General features: G+C 38.0%; 1 protein-coding gene across 1 annotated transcript in view; it reads left to right on the top strand.

Moving 5' to 3' along the window:
- Positions 1-17,144, top strand: part of RIMS1 (regulating synaptic membrane exocytosis 1) — a 599,905-nt gene that overhangs the window by 101,432 nt on the left and 481,329 nt on the right. The window contains exon 3 of the mRNA XM_081526161.1: positions 229-309. Within this exon, the coding sequence (XP_081382287.1) occupies positions 229-309 (81 nt within the window). The remainder of the gene's footprint in view (positions 1-228; positions 310-17,144) is intronic.

Raw genomic sequence — 17,144 nt, 5'->3', positions numbered from 1 at the left:
CCAATACCGAGGCCAGCACTGGCATGGAGTTCATCTGGGTGTAACTGAGCTCTTGGAAGCATGAGCTGAAGGTTTCTAACTCCCAGGGCTTCTCAGGGCCTCCAGTTTAATATTTAGGGGCTTGCAGACAGTTCCCTTAAACTTGTTTTCAGTACCGTGTTTAATTTCCAGATGTTTCTCCCCATTTTATAATTAATAGTGCGTTGTGCTGTCTATCATGCGCCCCAGGTGTGTGGTCAGGGACATGGTGAAGCCTGCTGCCTGCAAAGCCCCAAGAAATGTTGAACACCAGCCCCACCAGCCTCCACCGTGAGTATGACATTGGTTTTATTGACTGAAAATGTCGTCTCTAACACAGATCACTGGTTCCAGATGTATTAATTCACATTGCATGTGGGAGTGCAAACTCTGGCTACTCTGGGGTGTCTGGGGGTAAAAGGCTACTACTGAATTAGATAAAATGATCTGGAAACTGAGCTCTGTGTTCAAGCATCTTCATTAAGTGAAGTTTCTAATGCCAAATAGGAAGCATGAAGCTAATTATAGGAAAGAGACATGTATTGGGGAACTCTGTGGTATCAGAAACTCTGTACCTTTTGGATTTAGAAAGTATGTGTGTTCGAGCCTGAGACCCTGGGAAAGTAATGAAAAGGTGCAGAGAGGGGATACTTCCCTAATTGTGAAGAAGGGAAGTGCATGGCTCGTTCATAACCATCCTCACACTGTGTCATGTAAAGGTCAGGGACAGTCTGAAAGAGGGATGGACTGTCAGTCTATTTGTATTATTGTAACCTCAAGTGTGGATATTCATGAAGGGTTAAATGGCCAACCAAAGGGAATTAGAGGAGAAACTAAATAAGTAAACTCTGTGTTGCAAATGTGGATTTCTGTTAGATGAAATGTAAAGAGCTTTAAAATTCTGCAGAGTAGCAAAATCTATTCAATCTTCTGAATAGAATTATGCTCCTGGTAAGAAAAATTAAACATTTCCTTAAAATGTCTCTGCAGTGGTAATACTGTTAACATAACCAATACAGCTAAGTAGTTACTCCCAGGGAAATTTTTTATTATTGCAAAAGCCATTGAAGAAATGTGTCTTAGGAGTGATTTTTCTGTAGGTTTCCTTAGCTATCTGACAATTTTTTCAAGTAAAACCAAGATAAAGTAATAAGATTGTCAAAAGGCTATGAAAAGAAGAGTAAATTTTTGTAATCCTTTTGCTGTGTCAAGTTTTTATTCCCATTGGCAAAACTGAAATTAAATAAAATGTTTAAATGCTTATATTTTGCATATAAATGGTCACAAATACAAAATTATTTATGGTTTAAGATATAAAATTTGGGTAAATAAATTTCAAGAGTCTCCGTAAATGGGTTATAGATTTTATCTATGTGTACTTGAATATCATCTTCCTCACTTGATCAGTACTTTTCAAGGAATACAAATAATTTTCATCTAACTGTAGTAGAAATGATTTATAATTACATTTAAAAAAGTTTTAAGAGGGAAGGACTGCTTTTAATGATGTTGCCATTTTTTTCTATACATGTTCTAGCCATAAATCCATTTTCCTGATGTTGTAACTTTTTTTGAAAATTCATGGAAAACTTACAATCCCCACTTTCCATCATATGTTCCAGGCATTAGAAAACAAACAACTTTGGGGAAAGTTCTTTGAGGAATTAACATGAATTTTGAGAAGTTTTATATTCCATATATTAAGGTTCCATTTTTATTTATACCACTTATTCCAATGTCCACCTAAGATTGGAATTATCAGATAAGAAGCAGCAATTGACATCCTTGCCAAAGAGACTCTAATTATTTTTTCTTATTTGTTTTTGCTTTCCATGGACTCCTAGGAGTGGAAAGCTGTCGTAACTTACCATGAACCTAGTGGAACCTTCCTGGCAGCCTCTCTGAGTAGAGTGACTGAGAGGGGCTTTTGGGTTCTCCTTTCTGATAATCCTTTTCTTCACTCCATGCTTAACTAATTACGACAATGGACCTCTCTTTAGGTGACTTGAATAATTTAAAATTTGCAGTCCATTCCTCATTTCTACTGATTCTATATAGAGAGTGGTATTTGTAAGTTGAGCTCTCCATTTCCACATAAGCCCCTTTCTAGGTTGCTATGAAAAGAATGACAGTAATTTAGGGGTGGGGAGGACACTAAGGATGGGCTTTAGCCTGTAGGCCAGTGTTTTTAAATATGTGCATTACAACCTATCAGTGGGTCTGAAGATCAATAAAAGCTAGAATTTTTAGTGTGAAGGTTATGTTTAAATTTTGAATGGACTCAAAGAGAATAGAAAATGTAATATGGCATCCTGGATTGCTATTGCAGGATGAGCTTAGGTTTCTGTACATGATAACTGGATCAAAAGAAAATTTAATAAACACTACATTTAGTTTTAAGGATGCATTGATGGATTTTAATTCATCAGATTTTCACTATGGGTATGTATGTGTGTATGTATAAAATATGTATAACTTACTTTGGGAGATGTAAGAATAATGGCATATGAATAGGATATGGGCAAAACTGGAGACAAGGAGATCAATTAAGGGACTATTGCAACTGTCCAGAGAAGGATGAGGTCTTGACCTACAGAAGTAGTAGAGGGTGTGGGAAGGAAACATTTTAAGAGCTCAGTAAGAAGGCAAATGGGCAGTGCTTAGTTGTCAGTTGAATATGGTTTGTAAGGAAAGAGTTTAGGGGGGCTATTGTATCAGTGGTTTGGGTGATTGAGGACCAGCAGCTGACATGGGGAAGTAGAAGTAAACCAGGCCAACCAGTAGGGTGGGCAGTGAGGAGTTTAGATCATGATAGATGATTTGGGGCACCTGTGCATTATCCAGGAGTATATGTCCAAGAATGAGTTTGGTATATGAACCCAAGACACTCAGCTAGAGAAGTAGATGACATCGCCAGAGGGCACAGAGTTAGAAAAAATAACAGAGTGCCTGGGTAAAAACCAGTGTTTAAGGAGTAGGTAAAAGAAGAGGCTCCCCTGACTCAGCTGAGAAATAATGGTCAAAGAGGTAGGAGAACCAGAAGCCAAGTGGGAGGAATCATGGAGGGTGCCCCAGAGTAGCAAATGCTGCAAATAATAATAATAATAATTCAAGAGATTAAAAAAATTTGACCCCAGGTCATTGGTGACATTTGCTATAAAACTTTTAATATCTAAGTGAGTGGAAATACTTTATTTTTATAGGTGTAACGAAAAAAAAAATAGGAGGAGGAGGTGGTGATTTTGAGCAGGAAAAGTGAGAGAGATTATCACTATGTGAATCGGTGGTAGAGTCACTGTGTTCAGGTCACTCAGTGGCTTCTGTTTTACAAGTCTATGTCAATGGCTGCACATGTCGATATAACTTGTATTTTGATAATCATGTTGTAAATGATCTGAAAGTTCTTTCTTCAGTTATTATTAAAATGTCACTCGGTCATATTTTAAGCATGCTGCCTAAGTTGTCATCACTTAGTCAAAGTTCAGTTCAGTTCAGTCATTCAGTCATGTCCAACTCTTCGCAACCCCATGGACTGTAGCACACCAGACTTCCCTGTTCATCACCATCTCCTGGAGCTTACTCAAACTCATGTCCATTGAGTCAGTGATGCCATCCAACCATCTCATCCTCTGCCGTCCCCTTCTCTTCCTGCCTTTAATCTTTCCCAGCATTAGGATCTCTTCCAATGAGTCAGTTCTTCCCATCAGGTGGCCAAAGTATTGGAGTTTCAGCTTCAGCATCAGTCTTTCCAATGAATATTCAGGACTGATTTCCTTTAGGATGGACTGTTTTCATCTCCTTGCAGGCCAAGGGACTCTCAAGAGCCTTCTCCAACACCACAGTTCAAAAGCATCAATTCTTCGCCCTCAGTTTTCTTTATAGTCCAACTCTCACATCCATACATAACTACTAGAAAAACCATAGCTTTAACTAGACAGACCTTTGTTGGCAAAGTAATGTCTCTGCTTTTTAATATGCTGTCTAAGTTGGTCATAGCTTTTCTTCCAAGGAGCAGGCGTCTTTTAATTTCGTGGCTGTAGTTACCATCTGCAGTGATTTTGGAGCCCCCCATAATAAAGTCTCTCACTGTTTCCATTGTTCCCCCATCTATTTGCCATGAAGTGATGGGACCCAGATGCCATGATCTTAGTTTTCTACATGTTGATCAAAAACATTAGTGGAGTTGAACAAATTGAGTCTGATAGCTTCTATTCTTCAGATATGAGATGCATATATAAAGCCCTGTCAAGTTGGGGGCAGCAGTTATATAATCCAATTAACTATTACTACATGATAACTGCAAGACTAGAAGTATGTCTATAAAAGAGAAAATTACATATTCTTTTTGGGGTTGATGAGGTCAGAGAAGAACTTTCAGAGCCTGAATTTAGAACAAAGTCTCCAGAAGAAGAAAGTGATTGATTAGTGCCCCAAAGCATCACATTGTGGGCAGTGATTTGAAACATGTACTCATTGCTGGAGCCTGAGGGCGTGCAGGTATGTGTATCTGTGTGTTGTGTGTTTGCGTGAGTGAGACTGCATGTGTGGGAGGGTGGGGTGAATGTGTTAGGGTGTGGTGGAGAGATTTGTAAAGACTTCAGGAGGTGCAGCACCAGGGTCTTTAAGGAAGAGGATGTTGGTCTAACTTGGAAAGGATAGGCTACACACTTGGTCTTGTCTTTGGTTTTAGTTTTAATATAGCAGTTTGAAAGTTGACCTAACATTATGGGGTTTTTGAGTTTTTCAAAGTGAGCATGGATTTTAGAAGACTGACAGCCCTTCAGGCTACCAATCAGCTCCAGCTGTGGATGGAAGCAGATCTAAGCAAGAGAGGCAGTGATAGGGTGGATTTGAGAATGTTTTCCGGGTGGTGTAATTAGAGCACAGTGATTCATTAGCTCTGATAATAGAGTCAAGAGAAGAAGAAATAATTCACTTTATCTCAAGAGAGTAGGTGGATGTGATCATAGCAAGAAGAGTTAATTTAGGCACTAAAACAAGTTTAGATTTAGCTTTAGATGTATGTGAAAATTGAAAGTGAAAGTTGCTCAGTTGTGTCCAACTCTTTGTGACCCCATGGACCCCATGGAATTCTCCAGGCCAGAATATTGGAGTGGGTAGCCTTTCCCTTCTCCAGGGGATCTTCCCAACCCAGGCCTCCCAGATTGCAGGCAGATTCTTTACCAGATGAGCCACAAGGGAAGCCCAAGGATACTGGAGTGGGTAACCTATCCCTTATCCAGCAAATCTTCCCGACCCAGGAATCAAACTCGGGTCTCCTGCATTGCAGGCAGATTCTTTACCAACTGAGCTATCAGGGAAGCCCCCTTAGATGTATCTGTTGGTGGCCAAAGAAATCTCTGATTGAAACATCCAGAAGGCAGTTGGCTATTCATACCCCAAACTCAGGAGAGACTTACATAAGTTATACTAATTTGTGAACAATTATTTTATAGTAAAACTATTAACACAAGTGAAATAGCACATAGAACTCTACTCAGTATTTTGTAATAACCTGTAAGGGAAAAGAATCTGAACATAGTGATACACACACACACACACACACACACATACACACACAATAATGTGTTATTTTCAAGTGTATGGCAAGGTGATTCAGATAAATTTAATTTCAAAGTTGTTTTACAGAGTATGATTTCTATAAGATTAATTTTATATCTCTAAAAAGTGAAGTTTAGGAGTAACTTCATTATTAAAATACTTGAGATAAAAAATATACCATAAGCAGAAGGTGTCAGTTTGAAGGAAAGAGCAGGATGAAGAACATCATAGGAATTAAAGAGAAGAATTAAGTAAATTATACAAAATCAGGCAAGAACAAACTTTCCTCAGTTTTCCTGGAATTTTCCATGTTTTAGTGCTGAAAATCTCAAGTCTTGACCTGCCCCCCACCCCCCACCCCCGCCTCAGCCCTGGGAAAACTGGAATGATTGGCAACATTAGAACAGGTAAATTTGGAATATGAAAGTAGAAACTTAGAAAAAGAATATACAGCCAAGGAATAACCATGTTCAGACAAACAATTTTTATCTTACTGTGGACAGTGACATGATCAAGAATAATTGAATTCAGAGAGATACATCCATCATACTTCAGCTCAGTCTTTTCAGTTTTCCTTTGTTTTGTTCGTGGTTGCCTGCTTCAAACAAAAAATTAAGAATAAAATAAATGCCATACTTGCAGTTCACCTTTTCAAAGGGTAAAAGTTAGTGTTCTTGTTCAGTTGTTCAGTCGCTCAGTCCTGCCTAATTCTTTGTGACTCCATGGACTGCAGCAGGCCAGGCTTGTCTTCCAGAGTTTGCTCAAACTCATGTCCGTTGTGTCGGTGATGCCATCTAACCATCTCATCCTCTGTCGTCCCCTTCTCCTCCCACCTTCAGTCTTTCCCAGCATCAGGGTCTTTCCCAGTGAGTCGGCTCTTCGAATTAGGTGGCCAAAGTACTGGAGCTTCAGCTTCAGCATCAGTCCTTCCAATGAATATTCAGGGTTGATTTCCTTTAGGATTGACTGGTTTAATCTCTTTGATGTCCAAGGGACTCTCAAGAGTCTTCTCCAGCAACACAGTTTGAAGACATCGATTCTTTGGTGCTCAACCTTTTTCATTGTCCAGCTCTCACATCCATATATGACTACTGGAACAATCATAGATTTCATTTACGGACTTTTGTTGGCAAAGAAATGTCTTTCCTTCTCAATATGCTGTCTAACTTTGTCATTATTTTTCTTCTAAGGAGCAAATGTCTTTTAATTTCATGGCTGCAGTCACCATCTGCAGTGATTTGGGAGCCCAAGAAAATAAAGTCTGGCACTGTTTCCATCGTTCCCCTTTCTATTTGCCATGAAGCAATGAGACCAGATGCAATGATCTTCATTTTATGAACCTTGAAATTTAAGCCAGATTTTTCACTCTCCTCTTTCACATTCTTCAAGAGGCTCTTTAGTTTCTCTTCATTTTCTTTCATAAGAGTGGTGTCATCTGCATATCTGAGACAACTGATATTTCTACCTGCAGTCTTGATTCCAGCTTGTCCTTCATCCAGCTCAGCATTTTGCATGATATATTTTGCGTTTAAGTTAAATAAGCACAGTGACATTATACAGCCTTGATGTATTCCTTTCCCAATTCAGAACCAGTCCACTGTTCCATGTCCAGTTCTAACTGTTTGCTTCTTGAACTGCATACAGATTTCTCAGGAGGCAGTTCAGATGGTCTGGTATTCCCATCTCTTTAAGAATTTTCCACAGCTTATTGTGTTTTTTCACAGTCAAAGGCTTTAGAGTAGTCAATGAAACATAAGTAGATGTTTTTACTGGAATTCTCTAGCTTTTTCTATGATCCAATGGATATTGACAATCTGGTTTCTGGTTCCTCTGCGTTTTGTAAATCCAGCTTGTGTATCTGGAAGTTCTCGGTTCACATACTGTTGAAGCCCAGCTTGAAGGATTTTGAGCATTACTTTGCTAGCATGTGAAATGAGTGCAAAAAAGTTAATAGTTTTTTTTACAAAATTGTGCAACAGTCTCCACTATGCAATTTTGAAACAATGCTGGATTATTCCAAAAAGAAACATAATATTCATTAGAATCATCCCTATTCCCCTCAAAACTGAGCTTTTAGAAGCCACTAAACTACTTTTCATCTCTATGGATTTACCTATTCTGGATATTTAGTATAAATCAAATCACATAACGTGTGATTATCAAAATCTCATTTTTATAACTTGGTTTAACTTAGCATATTTCCAAGATTCATTCATGTTATAGCATTTATCAGTACTTCCTTTATTTTATTGCCATATAGTATTGCATTATACCACTTGTACAGTGGAACATATGCACCACTCTTGTGTCTGTATTTGAATCGTTTCCAATTTTTTTATGCTGTATAAAGTGATCCTTAACATTTATGTACAAGCTTTTGCATGGACATATGTTCTTACTTCTTTCTCTCTTTTTTTATTTTTATTTTTATTTTTTATTAAATTAGTTTATTTTCTATTTTTTAATTTTACAATATTGTATTTGTTTTGCCAAACATTGACATGAATCCACCATGGGTGTAGAAATTTCTGGGTCATTTGGCAACCATATGTTTACATTTTTTCAGAATTGGCAAGCTGTGTTTGAAAATAGCTGCAGCATTTTACATTTCTACCAGCAATATAAGAGGGTTCCAATTTCTCTACATCCTTGTCAACACTTGTTATTGTCGGTCTTTTTAGTTATAGCCATCTTTGCAAGTGTGATGTGTGTGTATGGTTATCTTATTGTAGTTTTGATTTGTGTTTCCCTAATCAATAATGATGTTTAACATCTTTTCACATGCTCATTGGCTATTTGTATCTTTTCTTTGGAAAAATATAGATCAAACCTTTTGTCCAGTTTTGATTGGATTATTGTCTTTATTGTGTATATATATGAAAATGAAAGTCGCTTAATCATGTCTGACTCTTTGCTACCCCACGGACTATACAGTCCATAGAATTCTCCAGGCCAGAATACTGGAATCGGTAGCCCTTCCCTTTTCCAGGGGATCTTACTAACCCAGGGATTGAAACCAGGTCTCACGCATTGCAGGCAGATTCTTTACCAGTTGAGCCACAAGCAAAGCCCAAGAATACTGGAATAGGTAGCCTATCCCTTCTCCAGTGGATCTACCCAGCCCAGGAATCAAACCAGAGTCTTCTGCATTGCAGGTGGATTCTTGACCAACTGAGCTACCAGGGAAGCCCCTGATATTATGTATATATCCATTATATGTATAATGGATGCTATATTCTTGGCAGGCAAATGATTTACAAATACTTCCCCTCATTTAGTGAGTTGTCTTTTTATTTTCTTGTAACTTGAGGCACAATTTTTAATTTTGATGAAGTTGAATAGTTCTATTTTCCATTGATTACTTGTAATTTTGGTGTTGTATTTAAGAATTTCTTGTCAAATTCAAGGTCATAAAGATACACATCTAGGTTTTCTTTTAAGAATTTTATACTTTTGGTTTCTACATTTATGTCTTTGATCAATATGGGGTTATTTTTTGCGTATGGTGTGATGTAAGGATCCAGTTTCCCATGTGGACATCTAGTTGTCAGAATGTGGTGATTGCAGACATACATGTCTTGCTCCTGATAATAGGAGGAAAGCTTTCAGTCTCTACTGATTAAATACGGTGTTAATTGTGGGGTTTCAATCCATATTCTTTATCATGTTTAGCAAGTTTCATTCCAAGTTTTGTATGTTGAGTGTTCATATCTTGAAAGAATGTTGGATTTTCTCAAATGCTTTTCCTGCATCTATTGAGATAACAATGTGTTTTTTGAACTTTATTCTATTAATATGGTATAATGCCTTGATTTATTTTCACATTTAAAAACTCTTAACATTCCTATGATAAATCCCACTTGTTTATCTATTTTATTTGTTGCTTTATTTGATTTGCTAATATTTCTGATGATTTTTATGCATGTATATATAAGGGATATTGGTCTACTGTAATGCCTTTGTATGATTTTAGTATCAGGATAATACTGGCCTCATAGAATGAATTTGTAAGTATTCCCTAGTATTCTATCTAGGAAAAGTTTTAGAAATATTACTATAATTTTTTCTTCAAATGTTTGGTAGATTTCACCAATGAAGCCATCATCTTTTCTTTGTAGTAAGTTTTTTTCTTACTAAGTTCATTTTGTTTGAATATTTGTAACAGTTTTATATGAATATATATGTATGTTTAGGCAAGTGTATCATGTGAAATCCCTGCATCTTTAGAACAACTCACATTCAAAAGTCAGTTCTATTTAACTCTTGAACCATTCTTGATTTGTGGTTATTGATACCTTGGTTTCCAATTCCCATAAAATAAACTTAATTCTCTCTCTCTCTCTCTCTCTCTGTGAGACTAGCTGAATCATATAAAAATTATCAGTGTAACCTCAGAGTCTGGGATCAGTGTAGCTAAAGGCCAATCAGAAAGAAATTTAGTATCTAAAAGAGCTTGAAGATATGAGTTCTTAAATCTTGTTGAGATTCTTTGGTTTGAGTTTATCTGATTACCATTGGAAAAACTGAGAAACTGGTTTTGATATAGTGTTTATTTTTACTTATTTTTCTTTTGTTTTGCTAGGTAGATGTTTGTAGGTCCTGTAATTAATTATAAGTTTCATTCATTTAACAAAAAATGAATTTAGGTTCTGGATAAAAAATTCAAATTATTAGTCTCAGGATTTTACTTGGCTGCTCTCTCTCTGTCTTCACTTCCTCCTTCCCAGAAGTGATCTTCCTGTGCTGTGGGAACTCACATCCTGAGCTGGATCATTGGGTACATCTGCGTTGAGGTGAGGCTTTTGACATGGGCATGTGTGCGACACACATTCTGTTCTTTTCCCTTCTCACAGCTTCAAATTAATCAGCCTTGAATTGACAGGGAGTCTGCATCCAAATTTTTCTTTTAATAGACATACTTTTTCAGATATCAGGGGCATGGATTTTTTTCAGCAACAACAATCTTCCTTCAGATTCGATTATTATACAGGGACTTCTGAGGACCAACATGTATGGAACTAGAATGAATTTAATAATCATGGCAATGTGGCATCTTATAGTAAACTTATTTTTAAAATAGTCTACCTTGAGGGCCAAAAATATGATTAAAAAATACCTATTAGTATATTTACTTTTCCCATAACACTACAGGAAATCTACATATATGTTTATACTTGAAAATATGTTTTTTCATTAACATCACATATATAACAGCAAAATTGTATATCATAATAGATAACAAATCAAACAGAAGTGTCTCTGAGGTTGTAAACAGTTGGACAGCAGCCTTTGTCATTGTGTGACTATGCTCTTAAGGTCTGCTCACCACATGTGATCTTTAGGTTTGTGTCCTGATGCCCAGAACTGTGTGTCTTGCTGTAGTAACAGATGGCAGAAGGCCCATGGATAGCACAGAAAACTGGGCAACCCACTGGCAGACCACCACCACCTCAGACATACCTCTGTCAAGAATCCAGGGATTCTTCTGCATAGCCTAGCAGAGATGCCAAAGGTGCTAAAATCGAGCCTTCTCTTCCCTGATTTCCCTGATCTTGATCCTCAGCTCCTCCTGAGCCTCCTGGTGTTCTGTGTTCCTAATGTTCTGCAGACTTTACACCCAATCTTTTCCAAAGTCTCCTGAGTTCTGAACTCAGCCTGGCTGTGGTCTGGTTCCTCAATGAGAACCTGTCAAATCAGCTTTGGATGAGAAGGCAGCATGGAGCAAAGTGGGTTTGAATGTCTAAAGTTGGTTGGAAGAGGGTGCTGGCTCTGCAGTGAATCTGGCTAGTCCTTCTTCCTTCCACAAATATTTATTTACCCTGTGCCATATGCAGGGCCTGGCACCAGGCACTGGAGGTGATGATGAACAAAGCAGAGTCTTCATAGAACTTAGTGTGTGGAGGAGAAGATCTAAACAACAAAATAAAATACGTGAGAAAAACTCTTCCTTTTAATCCAGAGCCTAAACCAAGTGCAGGGATGGAGACCACACAGGGGAAGCTGTCCAGGGAGAAGGCTCAAGGAAGACTTGGGAAGAGATGACATTTAAGGAGAGACCTGAAAGATAAGAAGTCGGCATGGGGAAGAGTCAGCAGAACGGAATTCTAGGCACAGAGGATGCTATGTGCAGTGGACCTTATAAGGAAATTTGTGTAGTGGGGTTGGAAAACTAAGAGAAAGGCAGAGAAAAGCGAGGAGGAGGCCGGCGGTGGAGGAAATAAGCAAGGTTCCACCCCAAAGGCTTTTCAGGTTTTTGAGTTTTATGTAATACTGTGAACAATCCCTTGAGGCCTTTCAAAGAAGGGAGAATCATGATCCAATGTGGTGTGGCCAGTGTGTAGGAAGAAAATGAGGGACTTTGGGAGGCAGATGGGGTAGTTTGGACTCTGCTGGTGGCCAGAGATGTGGAGGAAATAGAATTCAGTGAAGTTTAGTGTCATTTAAGGAAGTTTTTAAAGCAACGAAGGAGAAATTTCTGGTGAGAACTGGAAGGAGGGGACTTCAGTTCATGTTTGTAATCCCCAATATGCTTGATCAGTCCTCTGTTCATTAAATGCATAATGTGTGGGAACATTTTCTCATAAAGTCTTAAGCACCCTATTATATATCTCCAATTTATCTTCAATGGCTTATATAAGTGACAAATTTAGAAATCTCACTTTATCACTTTAGGTAAATTGGCATAGAAGTTCAAGTTTGAAGGTTAAAAATAGTGAAAAGTAAAACTGAGTATAATTGAAACATGGTTAGACTTTACCATTTTAAATAAATTTGTTTTGCATGATTTTTTTTTCACTCTAATATCCTGTTGGGATAGATTTAATAATTTTGTAGGGGTTTGCATACACTAGAGGAAATGAATATTTAAAAATATATACTCCTTATAAAAATAATAATCCTTTTTTGAAAGGTGTCTCATTTTTCTGAGTAAAATTCAGCCAAGAAGAAAGAGAATGTGTTTTCATTTGCTAAGAATCTTTTAGCTATATATTTTATTATGAATGAATGTATTATTCAGAGACAAGCAGCTGTTTTTGGACTTCTCTTAGCTACATGTTTACATCAAAATGTGATGAGTTTGATTATTTTCCTGGGTTTATTTTTTTTTCTTATACTATAAAAGATGTTCAATGTCATAGTCTATGGTTCTATTACCAAACATAGTAAGAATCGTATTGAGCAAGTGATAATAGAAAAAAGTTTCAAATAAGAAACATGTTTTTGTCTTTTAGAATAAAGTCAGAACAGCCAGTAACTTGCAAATAGAGTACTGGGAACACTGACATTTCCAATTCATGGTTATAATTAGCAAGTGACAGAATTTTTTTTTTAATTGTGTGGCTTTTATAGACTTCATTCTCTTTGTATGATTTGCTAGTTTCTGCAAGTCATTCTCTGCCAGTTTACAAAGTCTTACAAAGCTCCTCTTTCCGATGTAGCTATTTTAATTTTGTGTTTATCTCTGTCTGAGTTCTCAGGGGAGAAGATGCCTCCTTCAACTTCTTAGTATTAAAAGAGTTTAATTCTTTACTTCTTTAGGAATAGAGCTGTAGTAGTTTTATATGTAACAGTTGTATTTGGTGGACCTTTACTAGGCATTAATTGCTCTCCCCAATTATCCCTTGTTGATTGAACTAGGTCCTCTTTTAATGATGCTCTGAGCAGTACCATAAGCTGAGGACCAGCCGCGAGCAGCCAGCTCAGTGGATTTTCCTACTTTCCACTTTCTTTAACTAAGTGATATATGTCCATAAGAACAAAGAATTGCTTTTAAAAGATGTCCATAAAAAAAAAAAGTAAAAAATAAAAGATGTCCATGTCCAGAGGAAACTAAGGTTGTACAAATCCCAGCAAACCTTTGATTGAGTTCACTTAATGTCAGCTTTACCTTGAGCCACATGTTGGCAACAAACAAGCTTGGAGGATATGTGGATTTGGTCTGCATGTGGCGGACACCACACAGACCTAGGAAGTGCCTCTTTGTGGTTACCCAGCAGGAGAGGGGCAGATCTAGGTCTAGAATTCATGTTTTCTGACTTCATAGTAGAAGATGAATCCAAATTATGCAGATAATCCACATTATTAGCAAGGAGAAGAATTTTGCTGTTCTTCAGGGAATAATAAATAAATTCTAGATTTAAGGCTTCAAGCTATGTATTTTTTATCCTTGCTCTGGTGTTCATTTGCTGGATGATGGTGGCCCAGTTATTTTAATTTCCTAAATACTTAGTTTTCTCATCTGGAAAACAGGAAGAAAATAGTTTCCAGTTATCTCATTGGAAGCTTTTCAGGATGAAATGAGATAAAGAACAAGTGTTGTATATAAAGTGTCACAAAAATATTATTCTATTAAAGTAGATATCAATAATCTTTACATTATTTATTACTTCATCCATTTAACAAATATTTGAAAAGTCATTACTGTGTGCTATACTGACACATTTTGAAAAAAATATATATATATATTTTGGCTAATTCAGTCAAAACACAAACTATCTTTTCTTACCTATTACTGTTTCTTCTTGAGAGGAGTGGTGTAAAAAGCATACACCCACCTCATGCTACCTCATCATGTGTATCAAATGTTCCTTCCTATGCCTGGGTAGGGAGGCCAGGAAATGTGCATTTGGATCATTCACCCAAGTTATTCTGATCTAGTCTCTTGATTTAAAACCACTGGTATGTACCACTGAGATTCTCAATAAAAATGAACATTAGCTGAGATGAGTGATCATTCATAATTCTAAATTAACGTGAATATCACTAAATTGCACTTCTCTAAAATTCATGTACAGAGGAAATAAATACTGGCAGGCATTATTGTTAGAAAGTCACTGTGCCTTGGGGCTAGTTACTCTGTGAATCACTGCTATTTCCTCTACTCTCCTACAGAGTCTTTTCTCTGGGACAAGAACGCTCTGCCTGTGCCAAGAAAATAGATGGTCGTTGTGCAAAAACAGGGATCTTATAGCCAAAGGAGAATCTGTACCCATGGCTACTTCTGTTGGTATTAGAAGGAAGGTATTAAATAAAAAGGAAGAGATTATTTCCAGTTCCTAGGCAATCTATGCAGCAAAAGAATGCTTATTTAGTGAGAAATGATGTAGGTAGATAAATGAATGCACTCATCTATGAGGCATGTAACAAATATTAAACCTTGTGGATGTATCTAGCTCGTTAATGACTTCAGATAGTGTCACTAGTGATCTATAATTGAGGTCGTTGGTAGACAAATTCAGAACATGGCAGGCTGAAGCAGACCTCTAAGTCTTATTTAACTCTGGGTAATGTTAAATGAGATTTCCATCAGTTCAGATGACCCAAATATGTAGCATCTATTGTGACACTTATTCATTAACTTTTACTCATTCATTCAACAAATATTAGAGACTTGTAAAGCTATTAAGAAGACGTAATTTAGTTAAGCTGAAAGACAGGTAAACAAATAATTACAATAAAGTACAAGGATGAGGCTAGGAAAAGGCTTACAGGTTCCTATGAGAGCAGAGAGGAATCTAGCTCAAAATGGGAGGTGAGGAAAGATTGTTAGAGCCAGTCAGATTTTATCATGATTACATTAATATTTAATTATATGCTATCTGATATGTGTCTTGGATGATACCCCACGTCCAAGGGCAGAGAAGCCCCAGCAAGACGGTAAACGCTGGAACAGCGGCTGCGTGGTGCTGGAGCAACTTTGAGGAGATACCCCATGTCCAAGGGGAAAGGAGAAGTCCCAGCAAGATGGTAGGAGGGGTGAAATCGCATTTAAAATCAAACCCCATACCCAACAGAGATGATCAGAGGGCTCAAACATACCTTGTGCACCAGAACCCAGGAGAAAGGAGCAGTGACCCCACAAGAGACTGACCCAGATTGCCCGCGAGTGTCCAGGAGTCTCTGGCGGAGGCGTGGGTCCCTGGTGGCCTGCTGCAGGGTTGGGAGCACTGAGTGTAGCAGTGCATGGATGGGACCTTTTGAAAGAGGTCACCATTATCTTCATTACCTCCACCATAGTTTGGCCTTAGGTCAAATAATAGGGAGGGGACACAGCCCCACCCATCAACAGAAAATTGGATTAAAGATTTACTGAGCATGGCCCCGTCCATTAGAATAAGACCCAGTTTCCCCCTCAGTCAGTCTCTCCCATCAGGAAGCTTCCATAATCCTCTTATCCTTCTCCATCAGAGAGAAGACAGACTGAAAACCACAATCACAGAAAACTAACCAATCTAATCACATGGACCACAGCCCTGCTTAACTCAAAAAAAATATGAGCCATGCCGTGTAGGGCCACCCAAGACGGACTGGTCATGGTGGAGAGTTCTGACAAAACATGGTCCACCAGAGAAGGGAATAGCAAACTACTTCAATATTCTTGCCTTGAGAATCCCATGAACAGTATGAAAAGGCAAAAAGATAGGACACTGAAAGATGAACTCCCAGGTCAGTGGGTGCCCGATATGCTACTGGAGATGAGACAAAGCCAAAGGACAAACAACACCCAGTTGTGGATGTGACTGATGATGGAAGCAAGGCCCCATACTGTAAAGAGCAATATTGCATAGGAACCTGGAATGTTAGGTCCATGAATCAAGGCAAATTGGACGTGGTCAAACAGGAGATGGCAAGAGTGAACGTCGACATTCTAGGAATCAGTGAACTAAAATGGACTGGAATGGGTGAATTTAACTCAGATGACCATTATGTCTACTACTGTGGGCAGGAATCGCTTAGAGGAAATGGAGTAGCGAGCATGGTCAACCAAAGAGTCCGTAATGCAGTACTTAGATGCAATCTCAAAAACGACAGAATGATCTCTGTTCATTTCCAAGGTGAACCATTAAATATCACAGTAATCCAAGTCTATGCCCCGGCCGGTAATGCTGAAGAAGCTGAAGTTGAATGGTTCTATGAAGACCTACAAGGCCTTCTAGAACTAACACCCAAAAAAGTTGTCCTTTTCATTATAGGGGACTGGAATGCAAAAGTAGGAAGTCAAGAAATACCTGGAGTAACAGGCAAATTTGGCCTTGGAGTACAGAATGAAGCAGGGCAAAGGCTAATACAGTTTTGCCATGAGAACACACTGGTCATAGCAACCACCCTCTTCCAACAACACAAGAGAAGACTCTACACATGGACATCACCAGATGGTCAACACTGAAATCAGATTGATTATATTCTTTGCAGCCAAAGATGGAGAAGCTCTACACAGTCAGCAAAAACAAGACTGGGAGCTGACTGTGGCTCAGACCATGAACTCTTTATTGTCAAATTCAGACAGAAATTGAACAAAGTAGGGAAAACCACTAGACCATTCAGGTATGACCTAAACAAAATCCCTTGTGATTATACAGTGAAAGTGACAAATAGATTCAAGGGATTAGATCTGATAGACAGAGTGCCTGAAGAACTATGGACAGAGGATTTTGACATTGTATAAGAGGCAGTGATCAAGACCATCCCCAAGAAAAATAAATGCAAAAAGGCAACATGGTTGTCTGAGGAGGCCTTACAAATAGCTATGAAAAGAAGAGACATGAAAGGCAAAGGAGAAAAGG

This window comes from Giraffa tippelskirchi, chromosome 9 (assembly GCF_054371585.1).
Source record: "Giraffa tippelskirchi isolate mGirTip1 chromosome 9, T2T-mGirTip1v1.2.pri, whole genome shotgun sequence".
Taxonomy (NCBI): Eukaryota; Metazoa; Chordata; class Mammalia; order Artiodactyla; family Giraffidae; genus Giraffa; species Giraffa tippelskirchi.
The sequence above is the reverse complement of the archived record's forward strand: the minus strand, read 5'-3'. Positions and strand labels throughout refer to the sequence as shown.